The 19,404-nt window shown below is 65.4% G+C and overlaps 1 protein-coding gene across 1 annotated transcript in view; it reads left to right on the top strand.

Annotated features, from left to right (window-relative positions):
* Positions 1–19,404, top strand: part of DNAH17 (dynein axonemal heavy chain 17) — a 62,548-nt gene that overhangs the window by 15,776 nt on the left and 27,368 nt on the right. The window contains 27 exon segments of the mRNA XM_070395429.1: positions 155–271; positions 359–445; positions 775–927; positions 2,452–2,700; positions 2,910–3,032; positions 4,093–4,440; positions 4,571–4,662; positions 4,981–5,107; positions 5,875–6,027; positions 7,672–7,797; positions 7,911–8,018; positions 9,743–9,874; positions 10,012–10,158; positions 10,160–10,173; positions 10,661–10,817; positions 10,939–11,043; positions 12,466–12,623; positions 13,029–13,167; positions 13,328–13,555; positions 14,292–14,429; positions 15,175–15,307; positions 16,048–16,175; positions 16,806–16,954; positions 17,391–17,673; positions 17,745–17,918; positions 18,055–18,262; positions 19,123–19,288. Coding sequence (XP_070251530.1) covers positions 155–271; positions 359–445; positions 775–927; positions 2,452–2,700; positions 2,910–3,032; positions 4,093–4,440; positions 4,571–4,662; positions 4,981–5,107; positions 5,875–6,027; positions 7,672–7,797; positions 7,911–8,018; positions 9,743–9,874; positions 10,012–10,158; positions 10,160–10,173; positions 10,661–10,817; positions 10,939–11,043; positions 12,466–12,623; positions 13,029–13,167; positions 13,328–13,555; positions 14,292–14,429; positions 15,175–15,307; positions 16,048–16,175; positions 16,806–16,954; positions 17,391–17,673; positions 17,745–17,918; positions 18,055–18,262; positions 19,123–19,288 — 4,142 coding nt within the window.

Genomic DNA, 19,404 nt, shown 5'->3' with positions numbered 1-19,404 from the left:
CCTGGTGTGGCCTGAACCGCACCCGGCGGGTGCTGCCCGGAGGCTGGGGGCGCACAGGCCTGGGCTGGGAGCGGCTCCCTGGGGCCTGTGGTGTTTCCCGCTGGAAAGTTTGAAAAGAGCAGAACTAGGAGCGCCCCTGCCTCTGCCGGCCTAGGAGCTGCCGGAGCAGTGGACCAACACCAAGAAGCTGGCCATCCAGGTGAAGCAGAACGTGGCGCCCCTGCAGGCCAACGAGGTCAACATCCTGCGGAGGAAGTGCCAGCAGTTCGAGGTCAGGCGTGGGGGCGGGGCTGCCGTGGGCGGGCGGGGCGTGGGGCGTGGGGCGCATGTGTGACCTGTGACCTCCCGTGGCCCGCAGATCAAGCAGTACGAGTTCAGGGAGAAGTTCAGGCAGGAGGCCCCGTTCAGCTTCAGCGACCCCGAGCCCTACCAGTCCCTGAATAAGGTGCCTGCCCTCCCGCCTCCAGCTCTTGTGCGTCCGCGGCCCGGCCCGTGGGACTGGCCTCGAAAAGGCCGGCCTCAGCCCCAGCTCGAACTCACCAGGATAAACCGCCTTCCCGCCAGATCCCATGGTGCAGGGGCGGAGGGGGGGGGGCCCTCTGAGGGCGGGAAGGGGAGGGTGCCGCTCCCCGGCTGGGAAGGTCATGGACCTCGTGAGGCAGGGGCCAGCATGGAGCCGGCTCGTGGCTCTGAGGAAGGCCCAGGGCCCACCTGCGTGCACGGGCAGCCCTGCTCACCGCCTCCCTCGCCGCCTGCCCGCCTGCCCACCCGCAGGAACAAAAGAGCATCCTGGCCATGGAGCGCATCATGGAGGGGCTGTGCAAGTCGGGGAGCCTGTTTGAAGTCTCCGTGCCCGACTACAAGCAGCTCAAGGCTTGCCACCGCGAGGTCCGCCTGCTGAAGGAGCTCTGGGACATGATCGTCATGGTGAGCGGGCGGGCGGGCGGCAGGCCTGGTGTGGTGCTGGGGGTGCCGATGCACCAGGAGGGGACGCCCCGCCTGTGAAAAATGCAACACCGGGTCTCCTGGCCTCTGGGGGGTCGCCCGCAGGTCCCCATGGGGGCTGCTCTCTGCAGCGTCTCTGTGCACAGACTTCTCTCTCTTCCCCTCCTCCTCTTCCTCTTCCTCCTCCTCCTCCTCCCCCCTCCTCCTCCTCCTCCTCCTCCTGCTCCCCCTCCTCCTCCTCCCTTACATCTCACCTCTCTTTAAAATGTTTAAAAAATAGCCCAGCCGGCGAGGCTCAGTGGGAAGAGTTGCCCTGGTTTCCCCTTTGGAGTGGCGCCTCCGCCACTGGCCGTCCTCCTCTTCCCTCCCTCCCGCCGCCTGCGTCCGGCACTCGAGGCTCCTGAGTCGTAACCCTGGTGGCCTTTCCCGAGGACCCGCTCTGCATGTCCTGCCTCTTCTCCATCGCTCTGCTGCCTCCCCGTCCACCGGCGTCCGGCCTCATCGTCGCTAGCTCCTTCCTCCTGTTTTCTTGGGGGTTATTTTGCTCTCTCTTCTTCATTTCTTGGTTTGATTTTTATTGGTTGGACACGTTTCATCTTTTTTTTTTTTTTTTTCGCTTAAAGTATTACAAAGGGTATTACATAAGTGTCCTTTTTTCCCCCCCGCCCTTGACAAACCCCTACCTCCCTTACCCCCCAGTGTCTTATGTCCATTAGTTATGCTTATATGCATGCATACAAGTCCTTCGGTTGATCTCTTACTGGACACGTTTCATCTTTTCCCGCGTGAACATTCAGTGTCACGGGACTACCTCTCAGCTGTAGCCAAGTCCCCATATTTTGATATTTCCTGCAGGTCTGCGTGGTCTTTGCTTTTTCTTTGTCTGTTTGCTTTTTATTTCTTTTGCGGCTCCTCTCGAGCCTCGGGTTGTCTAGAAGCCTGCCTTTAGTTTCCGAATGCCGGGCCTTGTCCCGTTGCCTTCCTGCTGTTGGTTCCGAGCTTGATTCCAATGCGCAGAGAACACAGTCTATGACTTCAACTGCATTTACGTCCCTTAGGCTTGTCTTCTGGCGCGGCTACGGCTTATCCGGGTGGCTGTCCCCTGGGCACCTGGGGGGGGGGGGGGGTTCGGGGGAGCACGTTCTGCTTTTGTTGGGCAGAACACTGTGTGTGCCGTCAGACCCTGTGGTCGGTCTTGTGGTTCAGTCCTTCTATGTCCTAACAGATTTTCTGCCAAAATAGATTTTTAAGTGCTAACTTCCAAGTTGTATCTTTTTAAAATTTTATCCTTTTTTTTCAACCTTTTAAGTTGCATCTCTCCCATGGGGTTGTTTTCCCCTTGTACCCATCCCGTTTACCAAACTCTATCATTTGTTCTAAGGGGTCTCCCCTTGCGTTTGCTGCCCGAGAGCAGGGGGCATGGGTGTGGGCCGCCGGGGTGGGGGTGGGGGCGGCCCGAGTCCTCCCCTCCCCAGCGAGAAGGCACGGCCGGCGCCTCCCTCGCAGGTGAACACCAGCTTCGACGACTGGAAGACCACCAAGTGGAAGAACATCAACGTGGAGCAGATGGACATCGACTGCAAGAAGTTCGCCAAGGACGTGCGGTCCCTGGACAAGGAGATGAAGACCTGGGACGCCTTCGTGGGGCTGGACAACACCGTGAAGAACATGATCACCTCCCTGCGCGCCGTGAGCGACCTGCAGAACCCCGCCATCCGCGACCGCCACTGGCAGCAGCTCATGCAGGCCACCCAGGTGCCCAGGGGGCGGGGGGAGGGCAGGCTGCCGGGTGGGCCCTGCCATTACACAGCTTTCCGGGGAGGGAAGGCGGGGCTGGGAGAAGGAACTGCCCGCTCTCTCGGGGCCTGGGATGGGCACGGACCTGCCTCTCTGGGGGGGACAGAGGGGTCCTCGCTGGAGCGCGGGTGACCTTGTGTGGAACCTGCCTGTTTTCCGGGCCCCAGGTGAAGTTTGAGATGTCGGAGGACACTGTGCTGGCGGACCTGCTCCAGCTGAACCTGCACAAGTTCGAGGATGAGGTCCGGAACATCGTGGACAAGGCGGTGAAGGAGTCCGGGATGGAGAAGGTAGCCCTGTGGACAGGAAAGGTGGATTGTCCGGGAGGAGAAGGTAGCCCTGTGGATGGGAAAGGTGGATTGTCCAGGAGGAGAAGGTAGCCCTGTGGACGGGAAAGGTGGATTGTCCGGGAGGAGAAGGTAGCCCTGTGGACGGACAGGGGTCTTGTCCGGGAGGAGAAGGTAGCCCTGTGGACGGACAGGGGTCTTGTCTGGGGAGGAGAAGGTAGCCCTGTGGACGGACAGGGGTCTTGTCCGGGTGATGCTGAAGCAGAGGCACCATCTGCCAGGCCTGTCCCCCTTCCCTGGGGCCGGCGCTCACAGAACGCGAAAGGGACGTCTCCCGGGCCTCGTCCTGCCCCGCCCACACGGAGCCCTGTCGCATGTCTCCGGGCTTCATTCCCGGGAAGAACCCAGTTCCTGCCCAGCTTTGCCTCCCTGCCCAGAACAGCGTGCACCCCGAGCTGTCCTCTCCCGGAGCGCCCCGACCTCATCCTGGCCCCTCCCCCGCTGCCCCGGGAGGAAGGGGGAGGGCTGACCTCAGCCAGTACCTGGGCCTCGGTGGCTCCGTGCGGCCCAGACCTCTCCCCTCACCAGACGGCAGTGGGGGGTTGGATGTTCACATTTTGATGTAAAAACAAGGCTTTATTCCGCTGTAACTCCCACACCACACCATTCGCCATGCGGAGTGCACAGCCCCAGGACCGTTAGCGTCGGCACAGATATGGGCCGCCGCCACGTATGACCGTTAGTCTATGTTAGAGCCGTTCGTCTCCAGAAAGAGGCCTGTGCCCTTCAGCTCCGCGCCCCCCCCCCCCCCCCCCGTCTTCTCTACCCACCCTGCCCCGCTCGGAGCGCCCCCGACCACCGCCGTCTGCGTGGGTCTGTCTTCCGGCCACGTCACCGCCACGGGAGCACAGGATGCCTGGCTCTGTGTCGGGCTGCCTTCCCCGGGCATCGTGTCCTCAGGGTCCACCCGTGCTGGTGCAGGAGCAGCTGGGGGTTCCCAGGAACCCGGGGTCCTCCTCGGCCCTCCCGCCAGGGCCCGCTGACCTGCTCCCGCCGCCCGCAGGTGCTGAAGGTGCTGGACAGCACCTGGTCCACCATGGTGTTCGAGCACGAGCCGCACCCGCGGACGGGCACCATGATGCTCCGGACGGACGAGGTGCTGGTGGAGACGCTGGAGGACAACCAGGTGCAGCTGCAGAACCTGATGATGTCCAAGTACCTGTCGCACTTCCTGAACGAGGTGACGAGCTGGCAGCAGAAGCTGTCCACGGCGGACTCGGTCATCTCCATCTGGTTCGAGGTGCAGCGGACCTGGAGCCACCTGGAGAGCATCTTCGTGGGCTCGGAGGACATCCGCACCCAGCTGCCCGAGGAGTCCCACAAATTCGACGACATCGACAAGGAGTTCAAGGTGCGCCCGGCCACCCCGCCCCGCCCTGCCCGGCGCTGTCCCGCTGGGCCACGGGGGGGGGGGGGGGGGGGAGACGGGGGGCAGGGGGGACGCGGGGCCTCTGATGCCGGGCGGCCCCTGCTCTTCCCAGGCCCTGATGGAGGAGGCGGTGAAGACGCCCAACGTGGTGGAAGCCACCAACAAGCCCGGGCTCTACGAGAAGCTGGAAGACATGAAGAAGAGGTGGGTCCCGGCCTGCGGGGACCAGGGCCGGCCAGGGCGGGCACAGAGAGCCGGTCCTGGGTTCGAGCACCCTTTCCTTGGGAGCTAGTGCTCCCCGGCCACGCCGTCCCCTCCAGAGGGAGCAAGGACTGTGGGGATGAAGCCAGCTCCCTCCTGCCCAGGGCGCCCACGGGGTCAGGGCTCGGGGAGTGATCGCCGCGGGCTGGGAGCCACGCACCCGCGTCTCCTGCTGCCAGGCCCCAGCCAGGGTGGCCCGGAGGAGACCTGCCCCTCGGCCTCCAAGCCCCTTCCTCCGCCCGCCCCCCCCCCCGCCCCCAGGCTGGCCGTGTGCGAAAAGGCCCTGGCCGAGTACCTGGAGACGAAGAGACTGGCTTTCCCGCGGTTCTACTTCGTGTCCTCGGCTGACCTCCTGGACATTCTCTCCAACGGCAACGACCCCGTGGAGGTAGGCGGCCTGCGCTCACCCCGCGCCCGGGCAGCCGTCCCCCGTGTCCCTGCATCGCCTTCGCCAGGCCAGCCACTCCAGAAACCGCCCGGGGCCTGGCCGTGGCACCAAGACCGGAGACTCGCTGTGGACCCTGCCTTTTACCTCCTGGGCCTCCATTTCCTCATCCGGAAAGTGGGTTGGATGCCGGGAGCCGAGCGAGACTCTTTTCTGAGATGCTCACTCGCTAGGTGCCCCCCCCCACACGCACACCCCTCTCCCCCAGTAAAGCCCGGGTCCCGGGAGGGAAGGAAAGGCTGCCCAGGCTCTTCTGAAAGGGGCGGGGGAGCCGCTAGACGGGGGACAGCAGAGGCGGGGCCACAGTCGTTTGTATAAGCACAAGAATAAGTCCTGTGTCCCCGGCACTCACGGGTGTAACCCTCCTTTGCCCACCCCTGTATTTTATTTTAGCCGTTAAGCTGTGGGATGCACCCCGGGGGGAGACACGGGGTGGTGGCCCCAGATGTCAGGTCTGAGCGTGTGACAGGGAAACAGGCCTCATGGCTGGGCCAGAGCTTCTCAGGGAAGAGAAATCTCGGGCCAGACCCTGTGTCTGCCCCAGGCCCCTGCCCCAGGCCTGCCCGGAGCAGCTCTGCTGTCCCCTGAGCGAGTTGAGTGAACGTTGGCCAGGGAACGGGGAGTGTACCCCGTGGAAAGAAAGGTGCTCCCAACCACCGAGGACCGTGGGCTGCGTGACCCCCCATGTCCCCCCACCCCCACCCGCCCAGGTGAGCCGCCACCTGGCCAAGCTCTTCGACAGCCTGTGCAAACTGAAGTTCCGGCTAGACGAGAACCACAAGCCGCTCAAGATCGGGCTGGGCATGTACAGCAAGGAGGACGAGTACATGGACTTCGACCAGGAGTGCGACCTCTCTGGGCAGGTGGGTGCGGGCGCAGGTCCCGGGGGGCGAGGACGGGGACACCACCCCCAGGGTGACAGGGGGTGTGAGAGCCGGTGCCCTCCCCCGGGGTGTCTCCTCCCCCCTTGTTTATAGAATGAGTGCTGGAAGGACCGATTGCTAGAATCCCTGGCACAGCCTTACCCATAGAGTGAGGGTGCGTCCTGAAAGGAAAGCAGAGAGCAGGAGAGGAGGGAGGGGTGCACGGGTGCCGGTGAATTCTCTGTGGCTTTGGGGGGGTCCCCACACCGGACCCAAGTCCTCACCCTGTTCAGGAAGAACCATTGGCCTCTTCGCTTTGCCATCCCGGAGGCCCCCTTCCCTGGGTACCCTGGGCCCCCCTCCCAGCTAACGATCCTGGCTGCCCCTCCCCCACATCCCATTGCCCAAATATTGATCAAGTAACCGAACCAATTTTGACATTAGCCGAAGGAAAATATAATCTGGAGGTAAGTCAGCTGGGGGGTAGGGGGGATCTCACGCGAGACACCCCGAGATTCGGCCACGTGGGCTCAGGGCGCCGACTGCCAGGGTGGGCGGGGCGGGGCCAGACCCATCCGTCACATTTTGTCCAGACTCGGTCCAGCCGGGGGCTCCTCAGACGTGACCAGGATCCACAGCACGGACACCCAAGCTGGATTCGTAGTTAAAGAGCGACCAGCGAGCCCTAACTGGTTTGGCTCAGTGGATAGAGCGTCGGCCTGCGGACTGAAGGGTCCCAGGTTCGATTCCGGTCAAGGGCATGTACCTTAGTTGTGGGCACATCCCCAGTGGGAGGTGTGCAGGAGGCAGCTGATCGATGTTTCTCTCTCATGGATGTTTCTAACTCTCTAACCCTCTCCCTTCCTCTCTGTAAAAGAATCAATAGAATATATTTAAAAAAAAAAAAAGAGCGACCAGCGACCCTGTCGGCTCCTCCCCCGGGGCCATCAGTTGCGGGTTTGTATTTAAGATACAAACAAGGCTTGTGGGCAAGTTTGTTCCGGGTGAGGCTCCTGGGCCCCCAGACGGTGCATGAGGAGGAGGTGGGGCTCCGCTGGTCAGAACCTTTGGGGATGGGGGGCCGGGGCGGTGGGGGGTGGGGGACACAGATGCAGCGTCTCTGAGTGTCAGCAATGCCTGGGGGGCTCAGACCAGCCTGTCTCCTCTGCCCTCCCTCCTCTGCCTAGAAACTGCCCGCACATGATCCCCGGCACCCCCACCCCCGGCTTCCCCACCCCGTGTGTCCAGGGGCCATTCTCACCTGCACCTCCACCCTGGGAGGAAGGTGATGACCACTATTAAATTGATTTATTTGTTTTTTTAATCCTCACACGAGGATATTTTCCCATTGATTATTAGAGAGAGTGGGGGAGAGGGAAAGACAGACAGAAACCGGAACATCGCTGTGAGAGAAACACACCGATCGGTTGCCTCCTGCACGTGCTGGGACCAGGCCGCGGCTGGGGAGGAGCCTGCCACTGACCGGAATCGAACCCGGGACCCTTTGGCGGACGCTCTATCCACTGAGCCGCGCGGGCTAGGCCCCATATTAAATTGTTTAAGTGACAAAGCAAGTCGTTGGCATTAGGCGCGAGCGCACAGCCGCTCGGGTCAGGGTGGCTCCCCTCGTCCCTCCGTCCGCAGGTGGAGGTGTGGCTGAACCGCGTGCTGGACCGCATGTGCGCCACGCTCCGGCACGAGATCCCGGAGGCCGTGGTGACCTACGAGGAGAAGCCCCGGGAGCAGTGGATCTTCGACTACCCGGCCCAGGTGTGCGGCGGGGACGCGGTCTGCCCGGGGAGGGGGGGGGGTCTCCACGCTGCGCTGGGCACGCGGGGAGGAGGAGCGCGGCTCACCCGGCGCCGGGCGCCCTCCGCCTGCAGGTGGCGCTCACGTGCACCCAGATCTGGTGGACCACGGAGGTGGGCATGGCGTTCGCGCGGCTGGAGGAAGGATACGAGAACGCCATCAAGGACTACAACAAGAAGCAGGTGCGTGGGGCCGCCCGCACAACAGGAAGCAGGTGCGTGGGGCCGCCCGCACAACAGGAAGCAGGTGCGTGGGGCCGCCCGCACAACAGGAAGCAGGTGCGTGGGGCCGCCCGCACAACAGGAAGCAGGTGCGTGGGGCCGCCCGCACAACAGGAAGCAGGTGCGTGGGGCCGCCCGCACAACAGGAAGCAGGTGCGTGGGGCCGCCCGCACAACAGGAAGCAGGTGCGTGGGGCCGCCCGCACAACAGGAAGCAGGTGCGTGGGGCCGCCCGCACAACAGGAAGCAGGTGCGTGGGGCCGCCCGCACAACAGGAAGCAGGTGCGTGGGGCCGCCCGCACAACAGGAAGCAGGTGCGTGGGGCCGCCCGCACAACAGGAAGCAGGTGCGTGGGGCCGCCCGCACAACAGGAAGCAGGTGCGTGGGGCCGCCCGCACAACAGGAAGCAGGTGCGTGGGGCCGCCCGCACAACAGGAAGCAGGTGCGTGGGGCCGCCCGCACAACAGGAAGCAGGTGCGTGGGGCCGCCCGCACAACAGGAAGCAGGTGCGTGGGGCCGCCCGCACAACAGGAAGCAGGTGCGTGGGGCCGCCCGCACAACAGGAAGCAGGTGCGTGGGGCCGCCCGCACAACAGGAAGCAGGTGCGTGGGGCCGTCCGCACAACAGGAAGCAGGTGCGTGGGGCCGCCCGCACAACAGGAAGCAGGTGCGTGGGGCCGTCCGCACAACAAGAAGCAGGTGCGTGGGGCCGTCCGCACAGGAAGCAGGTGCGTGGGGCCGTCCGCACAGGAAGCAGGCGCGTGGCCGCCCTGAGCACGGGGCCCTACGTCCCCGGGGGAGAGGCCCACAGTTGGCAGCCCCCGCGCTCTGCCCGAGTGACCGCTTTACCAAGATCTGGCTTTAAATTCTTGCCTGGAAATGGACAAATGCTACCGCCAGCCATTTTTTAAAAAAGATTCCTGATTAGGAATTTAGAAACCAAAGGTGATCTTTAAGTGGAAGAAGGGCCCTGGCCGGTTTGGCTCAATGGATAGAGCGTCGGCCTGCGGACCCAAGGGTCCCGGTCAAGGGCCCATGTCGGGGTTGTGGGCTCCAGTAGGGGGCGTGCAGGAGGCAGCCGATCAATGATTCTCTCTCATCACTGATGTTCCTCTCTCTCCCTCTCCCTTCCTCTCTGAAATCAATAAAAATATATATTTTAAAAATGTTTTAAACTACCACTCCTTAAAAAAAAAAAAAGGAGGAAAAGCTACGATACCCAGATATAACCACTGTCACCATATTATCACCCAGTTGTTATTCTAACACTATTTCGTATCGTACATCAGACGTATATAATATAATATTGCTATTGTGATCTTTTGGGGTTCATATATGTAAAGGTATATGTGGAAATAGACATCCAACGGCTTATTTTTATGGGGAATTGGGTTTCCAATGCTTTAAGATCCACTGTTTTCACTCCCTACCCGCTCTGTCCCTGGCACCAGCTTTCCTTCTACTCCATCACTGTTGGTGGCCCCGTGGCACCCCCCCCCCCCACACCCGGGGCCGCGCCACAGCGGCCCCACCCCCAGCCGGGGGCTGTCGAGAACAGTCTTCTGCGTTTCCTTATTGTGAACAGCACGGTGGTCTTTCTACCGGGAGGGAGCCCCAGGGACCCCGCAGCCGGGAACCCCCCGAGGGTGGCGGGCACCGGGCCCACCGCAGGCCCTTGCTCCCGCAGATCAGCCAGCTGAACGTGCTCATCACCCTGCTCATCGGGAACCTGAACGCAGGCGACAGGATGAAGATCATGACCATCTGCACCATCGACGTGCACGCGCGCGACGTGGTGGCCAAGATGATCATGGCCAAGGCACGGCCGCGGGGAGGGGAGGCGGCCTGTCCCGGGGGCTCCCTCCCCTGTCCCTGCCGCAGACTCACCCTGCGCTGGAGGGGGGCGGGAGGGAGGGGCGGGCGCCGGCCCTGACCGCTGGCCCGCGCGGCCCGCAGGTGGAGAGCTCCCAGGCCTTCACCTGGCAGTCGCAGCTGCGCCACCGCTGGGATGAGGAGAAGAGGCACTGCTTCGCCAACATCTGCGACGCCCAGATCCAGTACTCCTACGAGTACCTGGGCAACACGCCCCGGCTGGTCATCACCCCCGCTCACCGACCGGTGAGGGGCGCCCGGGGCCGCCGCCCTGGCCCTGGCGGCTGGGGGGGGGGGGGGGTGAGGGGGGGAGAAACCACGGGCCTCCTGTGGGCTCTTCCCATTCTCAGGCCCAGACGTCCTGCGGGGGCTGGAAGGGCCAGGCGTCAGGTCCGGGGGGCCGTGGTGGGAGCTGTCCGCCCGGGGCCCAGCCCAGGGCGCTGGTTCCGCTACCCTGGCTCCGCCGCTGGCTGTGTGGCCTGAGGGTGGCTCAACCTCTCTGAGGGCCGGCAACATGGGGAGGGTATTGTGTGACCTGCATGAGCGCGTTGGGGACCGAGCAGGGGTTCAGAGTGACCCTCAGGGGACTCGGGGTGCCTGGGACCTGGCACCGGGCTTGCTCCCAGGCCGAGTCTCAAGCCCTTCCCTGCCTGCGGGGCCGAGCGGGTGTGGCCGAGCTGCGGGGAGAGGAAAGGGGCCCTGGCCTCGGAGCTCACGGGCGGGTCCCACACAGGTGCTACATCACCCTGACCCAGTCCCTCCACCTGATCATGGGAGGCGCCCCCGCGGGCCCGGCCGGGACAGGCAAGACAGAGACCACGAAGGACCTGGGCCGGGCGCTGGGCACCATGGTGTACGTCTTCAACTGCTCCGAGCAGATGGACTACAAGGTCTCCCCTCCCTCCCCCGACTGCAGGGGCAGGGGCAGGGGCAGGGGCCCCGAGGGCGGGGCCAGCTGAGGGCCAGCTCACCGGGCCTCCTCCTCTCTGTCCCCCAATCTCGCCTCTCCAGTCCTGCGGCAACATCTACAAGGGCCTGGCCCAGACCGGGGCCTGGGGCTGCTTCGACGAGTTCAACCGCATCTCCGTGGAGGTCCTGTCTGTGATCGCCGTGCAGGTAGGGCCGGCGCAGCCGCTGGGTCGGGCACGGGGACTCGTTGCTTTGTCAGCTCGGGGCAAGTCAGCTTCCCCGTGGGGTCCGTTTGTCCAGCCCGACCAGGGGGCACAGAGATAAGCGAGACCCCAGCCCTGACCTCCAGGGGCCGCACTCTGATTGGGCGAACAGAAGTGAAAACAGTAAGAACCGCTGTGGAGGCTTGGATGGGACTGGATAGAGATGAGGGGACCTGGACAGAGGGTCTGTTGTAGGTGTCAGAGGAGCTGGGCGTTGAAGGATGCATAGGAGTTTGTTAGTAAGACAAGAGTGTTGGGAGAGAAGGGGGAGACAAGGGAGAAAAGGAGAGGAAGGGGTGTGCTCCTATGTTTGGGGAACCCTGGGGCCAGAGCGCAGGGCAGGGTGGGGAGGCGGGGACCAGGTGGAGCAGGGCTTGCCAGTGATTTAAACTCTCTGTGCCTCCACCTTCTAATCTGTAAAATGGGTTCGATGACACAGGTTTGCTGGCAAGGTTAGGGGTGAATGCGGGGAGCCGACACCCTCCACTCAGGTTTCCCTCCTCTGCACGGATTGTCCCGGGGCCGGAGGCCAGTAAGAGAGAGAAGGCGAGCCGGCCGGTTCCCCCGCACCCTCAGGCAGTGCTGCCCATTGCCTTGGGGACCCCTAACCCCAGTGCAGTAGCAGAGTTACCGCCCCCGCCCCTCCCCCCTGCCACGGTTGGTGCACAGACCCCAGGAGCCTTGAGTAGAGCCTGGCTCGGGCACTACATGTTTATTGCCTGGAATGAAGGAGCGAGGACCGGAAGGGAAGGGCAGCGAGGAGTTCCCCCAGGGAGAGAGTCCTGGGGAGACTGGCAGGAGGCCGGTGACAGTGTTAACTGTGAACGTGGGGCGCCCTCGCGTGGCGGCTGGGAGGCCTGCAGCCTCCTCCGGTCCCTGGAGTTGAGGTGCACCTGGTCCCGTGCTGGTGCTTCCCGCAGGTGACTGTGCCCGTCCCTGCCGGCAGGAGCAGCGGGGGCGGGGCGGTGCGCAGCGATGCGGGACACGCCACACGCACCGCACCTGGGGCCTCCGGGGACCTCGGGTGACGCGCTGGCGGTCCACTGGGTCCCTCCACGGGGACAGCGTCACAGACAGGGTCGCGCAGGTCAAGGAGAGGCTGGGGCGGGAGGGAGGGGGTGGCTGCAGAGGTGCCTGGGGGAGTCTCCCAGTGACAGACACGCCCCATGTCCTGCCTGTCCACGTCCGTGCCTGTGGCGTCTGCACCCCAGAGGTTACTGTGGGGCCGTGGGGTGGAGCACGTGGGGGCTCCCCGGCGTTCGGTCTTACAAGTGAACTGAATCTACACCGGTCTCAAGATTTAAAGTTCAATTTAAACACATGAAGCTGCGCGTCCCCACGCCCACCGTCTGCGCCCACTGCCCAGGTCAAGTGTGTCCAGGATGCCATTCGGGCCAAGAAGAAGACCTTCAACTTCCTGGGGGAGATGATCGGCCTCATCCCCACCGTCGGCATCTTCATCACCATGAACCCCGGGTACGCGGGGCGCACGGAGCTGCCGGAGAACTTGAAGGCCTTGTTCAGGTGCGTGGGGGAGGGGGAGGCGGGCAGGGGAGGAGCAGAGGCGGGCGGAGCCGGGAGGGGAAGACCTGGTGCAGAAGGGGGTCCCCGGGGCAGAGGGGACCCAGCCGGCCAGGGCCCCCTAAAGAGCAGGTGCCCACCTCCTGTGCTGCCTTCCCGGGGCAGGGTCCCTCCTGGAGACCGTGGCAGGCAGGGTGCAGGGTGACCCCCAGAGAAGGGTGGAGGGCGCAGGCGCAGGCCCTGAGGGTGGGGGAGACACAGGGAGGGGGGGAGAGCGAGGGGAGGGGGCCGGGAGCCCAGTCCAGCCCTGGCATCTAGACCAGCAATGCTGCGTGTCCCCTGCTCCCCTCAGGGCGGCTGAGTGCACCCCTGGTGGGAGGGGCCTGGCTGACCCGCTGACCCCTCCAGGCCCTGCGCGATGGTGGTGCCCGACTTTGAGCTGATCTGCGAGATCATGCTGGTGGCCGAGGGCTTCCTGGAAGCCCGCCTGCTGGCCAGGAAGTTCATCACGCTCTACACGCTGTGCAAGGAGCTGCTCTCCAAACAGGTGCGCGGCCAGCCCGGCCCAAGCCGGCACCCGAGGCCTGAGTTCAGGGGCCCGGCGCGCGCTCCATGCTGGCCTGGCGGAGCCCCGCCCGGACCCCAGGACCCCCTCGGGCGAGGGCACCGCCGGCCCCCCGGGCGCTCACACGGCGCCCTCCCCGCAGGATCACTACGACTGGGGCCTGCGGGCCATCAAGTCCGTGCTGGTGGTGGCCGGCTCCCTCAAGCGGGGCGACCCCAGCCGCGCGGAGGACCAGGTGCTCATGCGGGCGCTGAGGGACTTCAACATCCCCAAGATCGTGACGGACGACCTGCCTGTGTTCATGGGGCTCATCGGGGACCTCTTCCCGGCCCTGGAGGTGCCTCGGAAGCGGGACCTGAACTTCGAGAAGGTGGGTCCTGCCCGCCCAGGGCGTTTCCTTCCCGGGGGCAGGCGCGGGCGGCGTGGGAGTCGGGGGCCTCGTCATCCAGTCCGAGATGGTCACACACCCGCGGCCGCCTCTCAGCCCTGGCCAGTCCTCGCTCAGTGCTGGGGTCTCAGAGGAGCTGAGGGCATCGGGCAAACCATGCAGGTCTCACAGCCTCGGGGGGAGGAACATGAACACACATCACCTGGAGGGTCACTGCTCCCCTGTGGTATCGCCCCAGGCAGGAGGCTCCCCCGCCCAGAACACAGCCCGGTCCTGTGCCCGTGCCCAGCACCCGCCCCGTGCCCAGCACCCGCCCCGTGCCCAGCGCCCGCCCCGTGCCCAGCATCCACCCCGTGCCCAGCATCCCGTCCCGTGCCCAGCACCCGCCCCGTGCCCAGCGCCCGCCCCGTGCCCAGCGCCCGCCCTGTGCCCAGCGCCCGCCCCGTGCCCAGCACCTGCCCCGCTGCCCCGTGCCCAGCGCCCGCCCCGTGCCCAGCATCCCGCCCCGTGCCCAGCATCCCGCCCCGTGCCCAGCGCCCGCCCCGTGCCCAGCACCTGCCCCGTGCCCAGCGCCCGCCCCGTGCCCATCACCCGCCCTGTTCCCAGCGCCCGCCCCGTGCCCAGCGCCCGCCCCGTGCCCATCACCCGCCCTGTTCCCAGCGCCCGCCCCGTGCCCAGCGCCCACACCCAGCGCGCCCCCCCCCGCCCCCCGCCCCAGATAATCAAGCAGAGCATCGTGGAGCTGAAGCTGCAGGCGGAGGACAGCTTCGTGCTGAAGGTGGTGCAGCTGGAGGAGCTGCTGCAAGTGCGCCACTCGGTGTTCGTCATCGGGAACGCGGGCAGCGGCAAGTCCCAGGCAGGTGCCTCGCTGCCCACAGCGCCCGGCTGGGCTGCGGGGGTCAACCCTGTCCCTTCCCCGCCGACCCCGCCCCGTGCCTCCGGAGGCCCCGCCCCTGTGTGCTGGTCCCACCAGGGGCCCTGCTCCCAGCTCTGCCTGCCCGGGGTGAAAGCGAGGGGGCCCGGGACCAGCCAGATGCCCCAGGGGCTCCCAGGCGCTCAGTAGCATCGTCTCCAAGCGCGACGGCCTGGGACGCTCACAGCCGTCTACTTGCAAAAAGGCCGAAGCTGCCTGATGCCAATTTGCTAAAAAGAAACATGAACTCACGAACAGGGCGCTCCCCGCGCTGCGCGCTGACGACTGGGAAGGCGTGTTCCTGAGCGCGCGGCACTGCCATGACGGGGCTCCCCTCCAGCTGTCACCTGTGCGCATGCCGGGGCGCCCGTGCCCATGCAGCAGCCTGCAGCGTCCTAGCCTTGGCCTCTGGGCCGAGGACTCGGGTTGCTTCTGTCCCGTACCCGCCCCCCCGCCCGTGAGCGTGGGCCACATTGTCATCGGGAGGCTAACGGCTCTCCCCGGGCTCAGCGTGGAGCCCAGGCCGGCGCCTGTGCCGTCTGAGCCCAGACCGCGCCGCCCCCGGCTCCCGTCTGGGGGACACAAGCCCACCTGTGTCACCAAAGCAAAGCCAACCCGGGGCGGGGGTCGGGGCTCTGGGTTCCCCCGTGGCCCCGCGTCAGTGACCGCGTGACCCCGCCTCCGCCAGGTGCTCAGGTCCCTCAACAAGACCTACCAGAACCTGAAGAGGAAGCCGGTGGCCGTGGACCTGGACCCCAAGGCCGTCACCTGCGACGAGCTCTTCGGCATCATCAACCCGGCGACCAGGGAGTGGAAAGACGGTAACGGAGCAGCGGACGGTGGTGTGGGGGCGGGGTCACGGGGGACATGGGGGCGGGGTCACGGGAGGGCATGGGGGCGGGGTCACGGGAGGGCATGGGGGCGGGGTCACCAGGGGGCTTCACGGCGCTCCAAGCAGGACTTGCCCCTGCCTGGCCAGCCCAGGGTAAGGCAGGTCTCGGGCGCCCCTACACATGGTGCAAAACGATGGTCCCTATGAGAGCAGTGAGCACCCGGGAGGGGGGATGGGAGTGGGGGAGGACAGGCATGGCCCAGGCAGAGGGAGGGGCCTAAAGTCCTGGGTGAGATGGTCCCACACGGCCTGTCAGCTCACACCAGCCCTGCTCACACCAGCCCTGCTCACACCAGCCCTGCTCACACCAGCCCTGCAAACACCAGCCCTGCTCACACCAGCCCTGCAAACACCAGCCCTGCTCACACCAGCCCTGCTCACACCAGCCCTGCTCACACCAGCCCTGCAAACACCAGCCCTGCTCACACCAGCCCTGCAAACACCAGCCCTGCTCACACCAGCCCTACTCACACCAGCCCTGCAAACACCAGCCCTGCTCACACCAGCCCTGCTCACACCAGCCCTGCAAACACCAGCCCTGCTCACACCAGCCCTGCTCACACCAGCCCTGCAAACACCAGCCCTGCTCACACCAGCCCTGCAAACACCAGCCCTGCTCACACCAGCCCTGCAAACACCAGCCCTGCTCACAGCCCTGCTCGCTCACAGGCCTCTTCTCGACCATCATGCGGGACCTGGCCAACATCACCCACGAAGGCCCCAAGTGGATCATCCTGGACGGGGACATCGACCCCATGTGGATCGAGTCTCTCAACACCGTCATGGACGACAACAAGGTGGGAGGGGCTCCTGGACTTCGAGATCCCCCAGAACCCCTGTCACCATCCACCCCACACAGCAGACGGGACGCGGGGGGTGGGGCGGCGTCTGTCTGGGGCTCCGCACGGACGGTTATGAACAGGGAAAGTCCGGTCACAAGGTGTGCTCCTCGCGTGACCCCGTTCCACGCGTGACCCCGTTCCACGTGTGACCCCGCTCCATGCGTGTCCCGTCTTAGACATTTTTGGCAGCAGCGTGGGTGGAGGGTGCAGACATGAAAAGCATTCTTGTCCAGTTACACGTGGCATAAGGCGGAAAAAATAGCTAATACCTTGGAAGGAAGAATCATCTAGAAGCAGCTTAAGAGATGATTCTCAATCGAGCACGGGAGGGAATGCAGGATTCCCGGGCCAGGGGAGGGGTCGTGTGAGAGTGAAATCCTAACCCTTGTCCCGGGGCGGGAGGGGGCAGAGGCGGGACCGGGGTCAGGGACACAGAGACGCCAGGTTGGGGGGAGCCAGTCAGCAGTGGGGCCCGGGTGCAGGGTCCCGGCTCCCTCCCCCTCGTTCTGAGATGTGTCCGCGTGGGGCACCCTCGGCGATGGCGCCTTGGCTGCTGGGAGCCACCGTGGGGCCCTCCCTCGCTAGGTCCTCACCCTGGCCAGCAACGAGCGGATCCCCCTGAACCGCACCATGAGGCTGCTGTTTGAGATCAGCCACCTGCGGACCGCCACGCCAGCCACCGTCTCCAGAGCCGGCATTCTCTACATCAACCCTGCCGACCTGGGCTGGAACCCGTGAGTTGGGGTGTCTCTGCCCCGCTCCAAACTGGCAGAGAGATGAGGCTGGGGCGTGTCCGTTACACACGTGATGAGGCCGGGGCGTGTCCGTTACACACGTGATGAGGCTGGGGCCTGTCAGTTTCTCGTACGTGATGAGGCTGGGATGTGTCAGTTTCACACACATGTGATGAGCCTGGGGGCGTGTCAGTTACACACATGATGAGGCTGGGGCCTGTCAGTTTCACGTATGTGACGAGGCTGGGGCCTGTCAGATGTCAGTGTCCTGTGCTGTAGAAAAGGCCCACAGATGGAGGCTCATGTAGAGGAAGTCTAATGGCTCAATTCGCCAGGGCCTGCTTCAGGCACGGCTGGATCCAGGAGTCCCGATGCGATGCGCTGGGTGGGCCCGGCACTGTGGCCGGGCCTCAGCCGTGCCTCCTGCCCTCCGCAGCGTGGTGAGCAGCTGGATCGAGAGGCGCAAGGTGCAGTCGGAGAAGGCCAACCTGATGATCCTCTTCGACAAGTACCTGCCCATGTGCCTGGACAAGCTGCGCTTCGGCTTCAAGAGGATCACGCCGGTGCCCGAGATCACGGTGATCCAGACCATCCTGTACCTGCTCGAGTGCCTGCTCACAGAGCGCAACACGCCGCCCGACTCGTCCAAGGAGCTGTACGAGCTCTACTTTGTGTTCGCCTGCTTCTGGGCCTTCGGGGGCGCCATGTTCCAGGACCAGGTGGGCCGCCGGGTGGAGGCCACCGCTCAGCCCCGGCCCCCCGCGCCCGCTCACCCTCTGTCCTTCCGCAGCTGGTGGATTATCGAGTCGAGTTCAGCAAGTGGTGGATCAACGAGTTCAAGACGATCAAGTTCCCCTCGCAGGGCACCGTCTTCGACTACTACCTGGACCCCGACACCAAGAAGTTCCTGCCCTGGATGGACAAGGTGCCCTCCTTCGAGCTGGACCCCGACGTCCCGCTGCAGGTAGCTGCCCGGGGCGGGGCCCGGGGCCCAGCCACGCGCCTGGACCGGGCGTCCCAGGGCGAACGGAGACCCGTGTGTCTGGGGCCACGGCTCCTCCCTCCTCCCTCCTCCCTCCTCCCTCCTCCCCCCTCCCCAGGCCTCCCTGGTGCACACGACTGAGACCATCCGCATCCGCTACTTCATGGACCTGCTCATGGAGAAGTCGTGGCCCGTGATGCTGGTGGGGAACGCGGGCTCGGGCAAGTCCGTGCTGCTGGGCGACAAGCTGGAGAGCCTGAGCACCGACGACTACCTGGTGCAGGCCGTGCCCTTCAACTTCTACACCACCTCTGCCATGCTGCAGGGTGAGCGGGCGGGGGGAGCGGGGGAGGCCTAGGGGGCGGGGGGAGTCCTGGGGAGCAGGAGGAGCAGGGGGAGGCCTAAGGGGCAGGGGGAGCAGGGCAGGGGGAGTCCTGGGGAGCAGGAGGAGCAGGGGGAGGCCTAGGGGGCAGGGGGAGCAGGGCAGGGGGGAGCGGGGCGGGGGGAGTGGGGCAGGGAGAGTAGGGGGAGGCCTAGGGGGCAGGGGGAGCAGGGGCGGGGGGGAGCGGGGCGGGGGGAGTGGGGCAGGGGGAGCGGGGCAGGGAGAGTGGGGCAGGGAGAGTAGGGGGAGGCCTAGGGGCAGGGGGAGCAGGGGCAGGGGGAGCAGGGCAGGGGGAGTCCTGGGGAGCAGGAGGAGCAGGGGGAGGCCTAGGGGGCAGGGGGAGCAGGGAAAGGAGAGCATGGGGAGGCTGGTGCAGGGGGAGGCTGGTGCAGGATGAGGCTGGGGAACAGGGTGAATTTAAGAAGGGGGGGAGCAGGGGTCCGTCCTCATAACCCAGCCCGGACACACACAGCCACATGGCTGTCCGTCCCCCCATTCCTGTCCAGTTGCTTCTTCACTCCCCACCCCCACCCGCTGGCCCCCACCCCAGAGTAGGGACAGGGTGGTCACTGGGCCCCCCTTCCCCATGCTCACGGCGGATCCCACAGAGGCCCCTGTCACCACCGAGCTGCGGGGGCCACAAGGTTGAGGGGCTCAAGGTTCCCGCAGCCCTTGCCCCCCACCCATGACGCCCACCACCCCCTCCTTGACCCCGGGGGGTGGAGGCCCCTCTAGGCCACATCCTGGGCCCCACGATCGGGTGCCCGGATGCGGGGCCGCCTGGTGGCAGCGCTCCCTCCCCAGGGGTTCTGGAGAAGCCGCTGGAGAAGAAGTCGGGCAGGAACTACGGGCCGCCCGGCACCAAGAAGCTCATCTACTTCATCGACGACATGAACATGCCCGAGGTGGACAAGTACGGCACGGTGGCCCCGCACACCCTCATCCGCCAGCACATGGACCACGGGCACTGGTGAGGCGGCCGCACACGGCGCGGGGGGCGGGGCGGGGGGGGGGCCTGGCCATGGGGATGAAGTGAAATTGATCATTTCACAGCCACATGCTCGGTGGGGGGGGGGGGGGGGGGGC

The sequence above is a fragment of the Myotis yumanensis genome, unplaced genomic scaffold, assembly GCF_028538775.1.
Source record: "Myotis yumanensis isolate MYYU_CA2020_CCGP unplaced genomic scaffold, mMyoYum1.0.hap1 SCAF_16, whole genome shotgun sequence".
NCBI lineage: Eukaryota > Metazoa > Chordata > Mammalia > Chiroptera > Vespertilionidae > Myotis > Myotis yumanensis.
The sequence above is the reverse complement of the archived record's forward strand: the minus strand, read 5'-3'. Positions and strand labels throughout refer to the sequence as shown.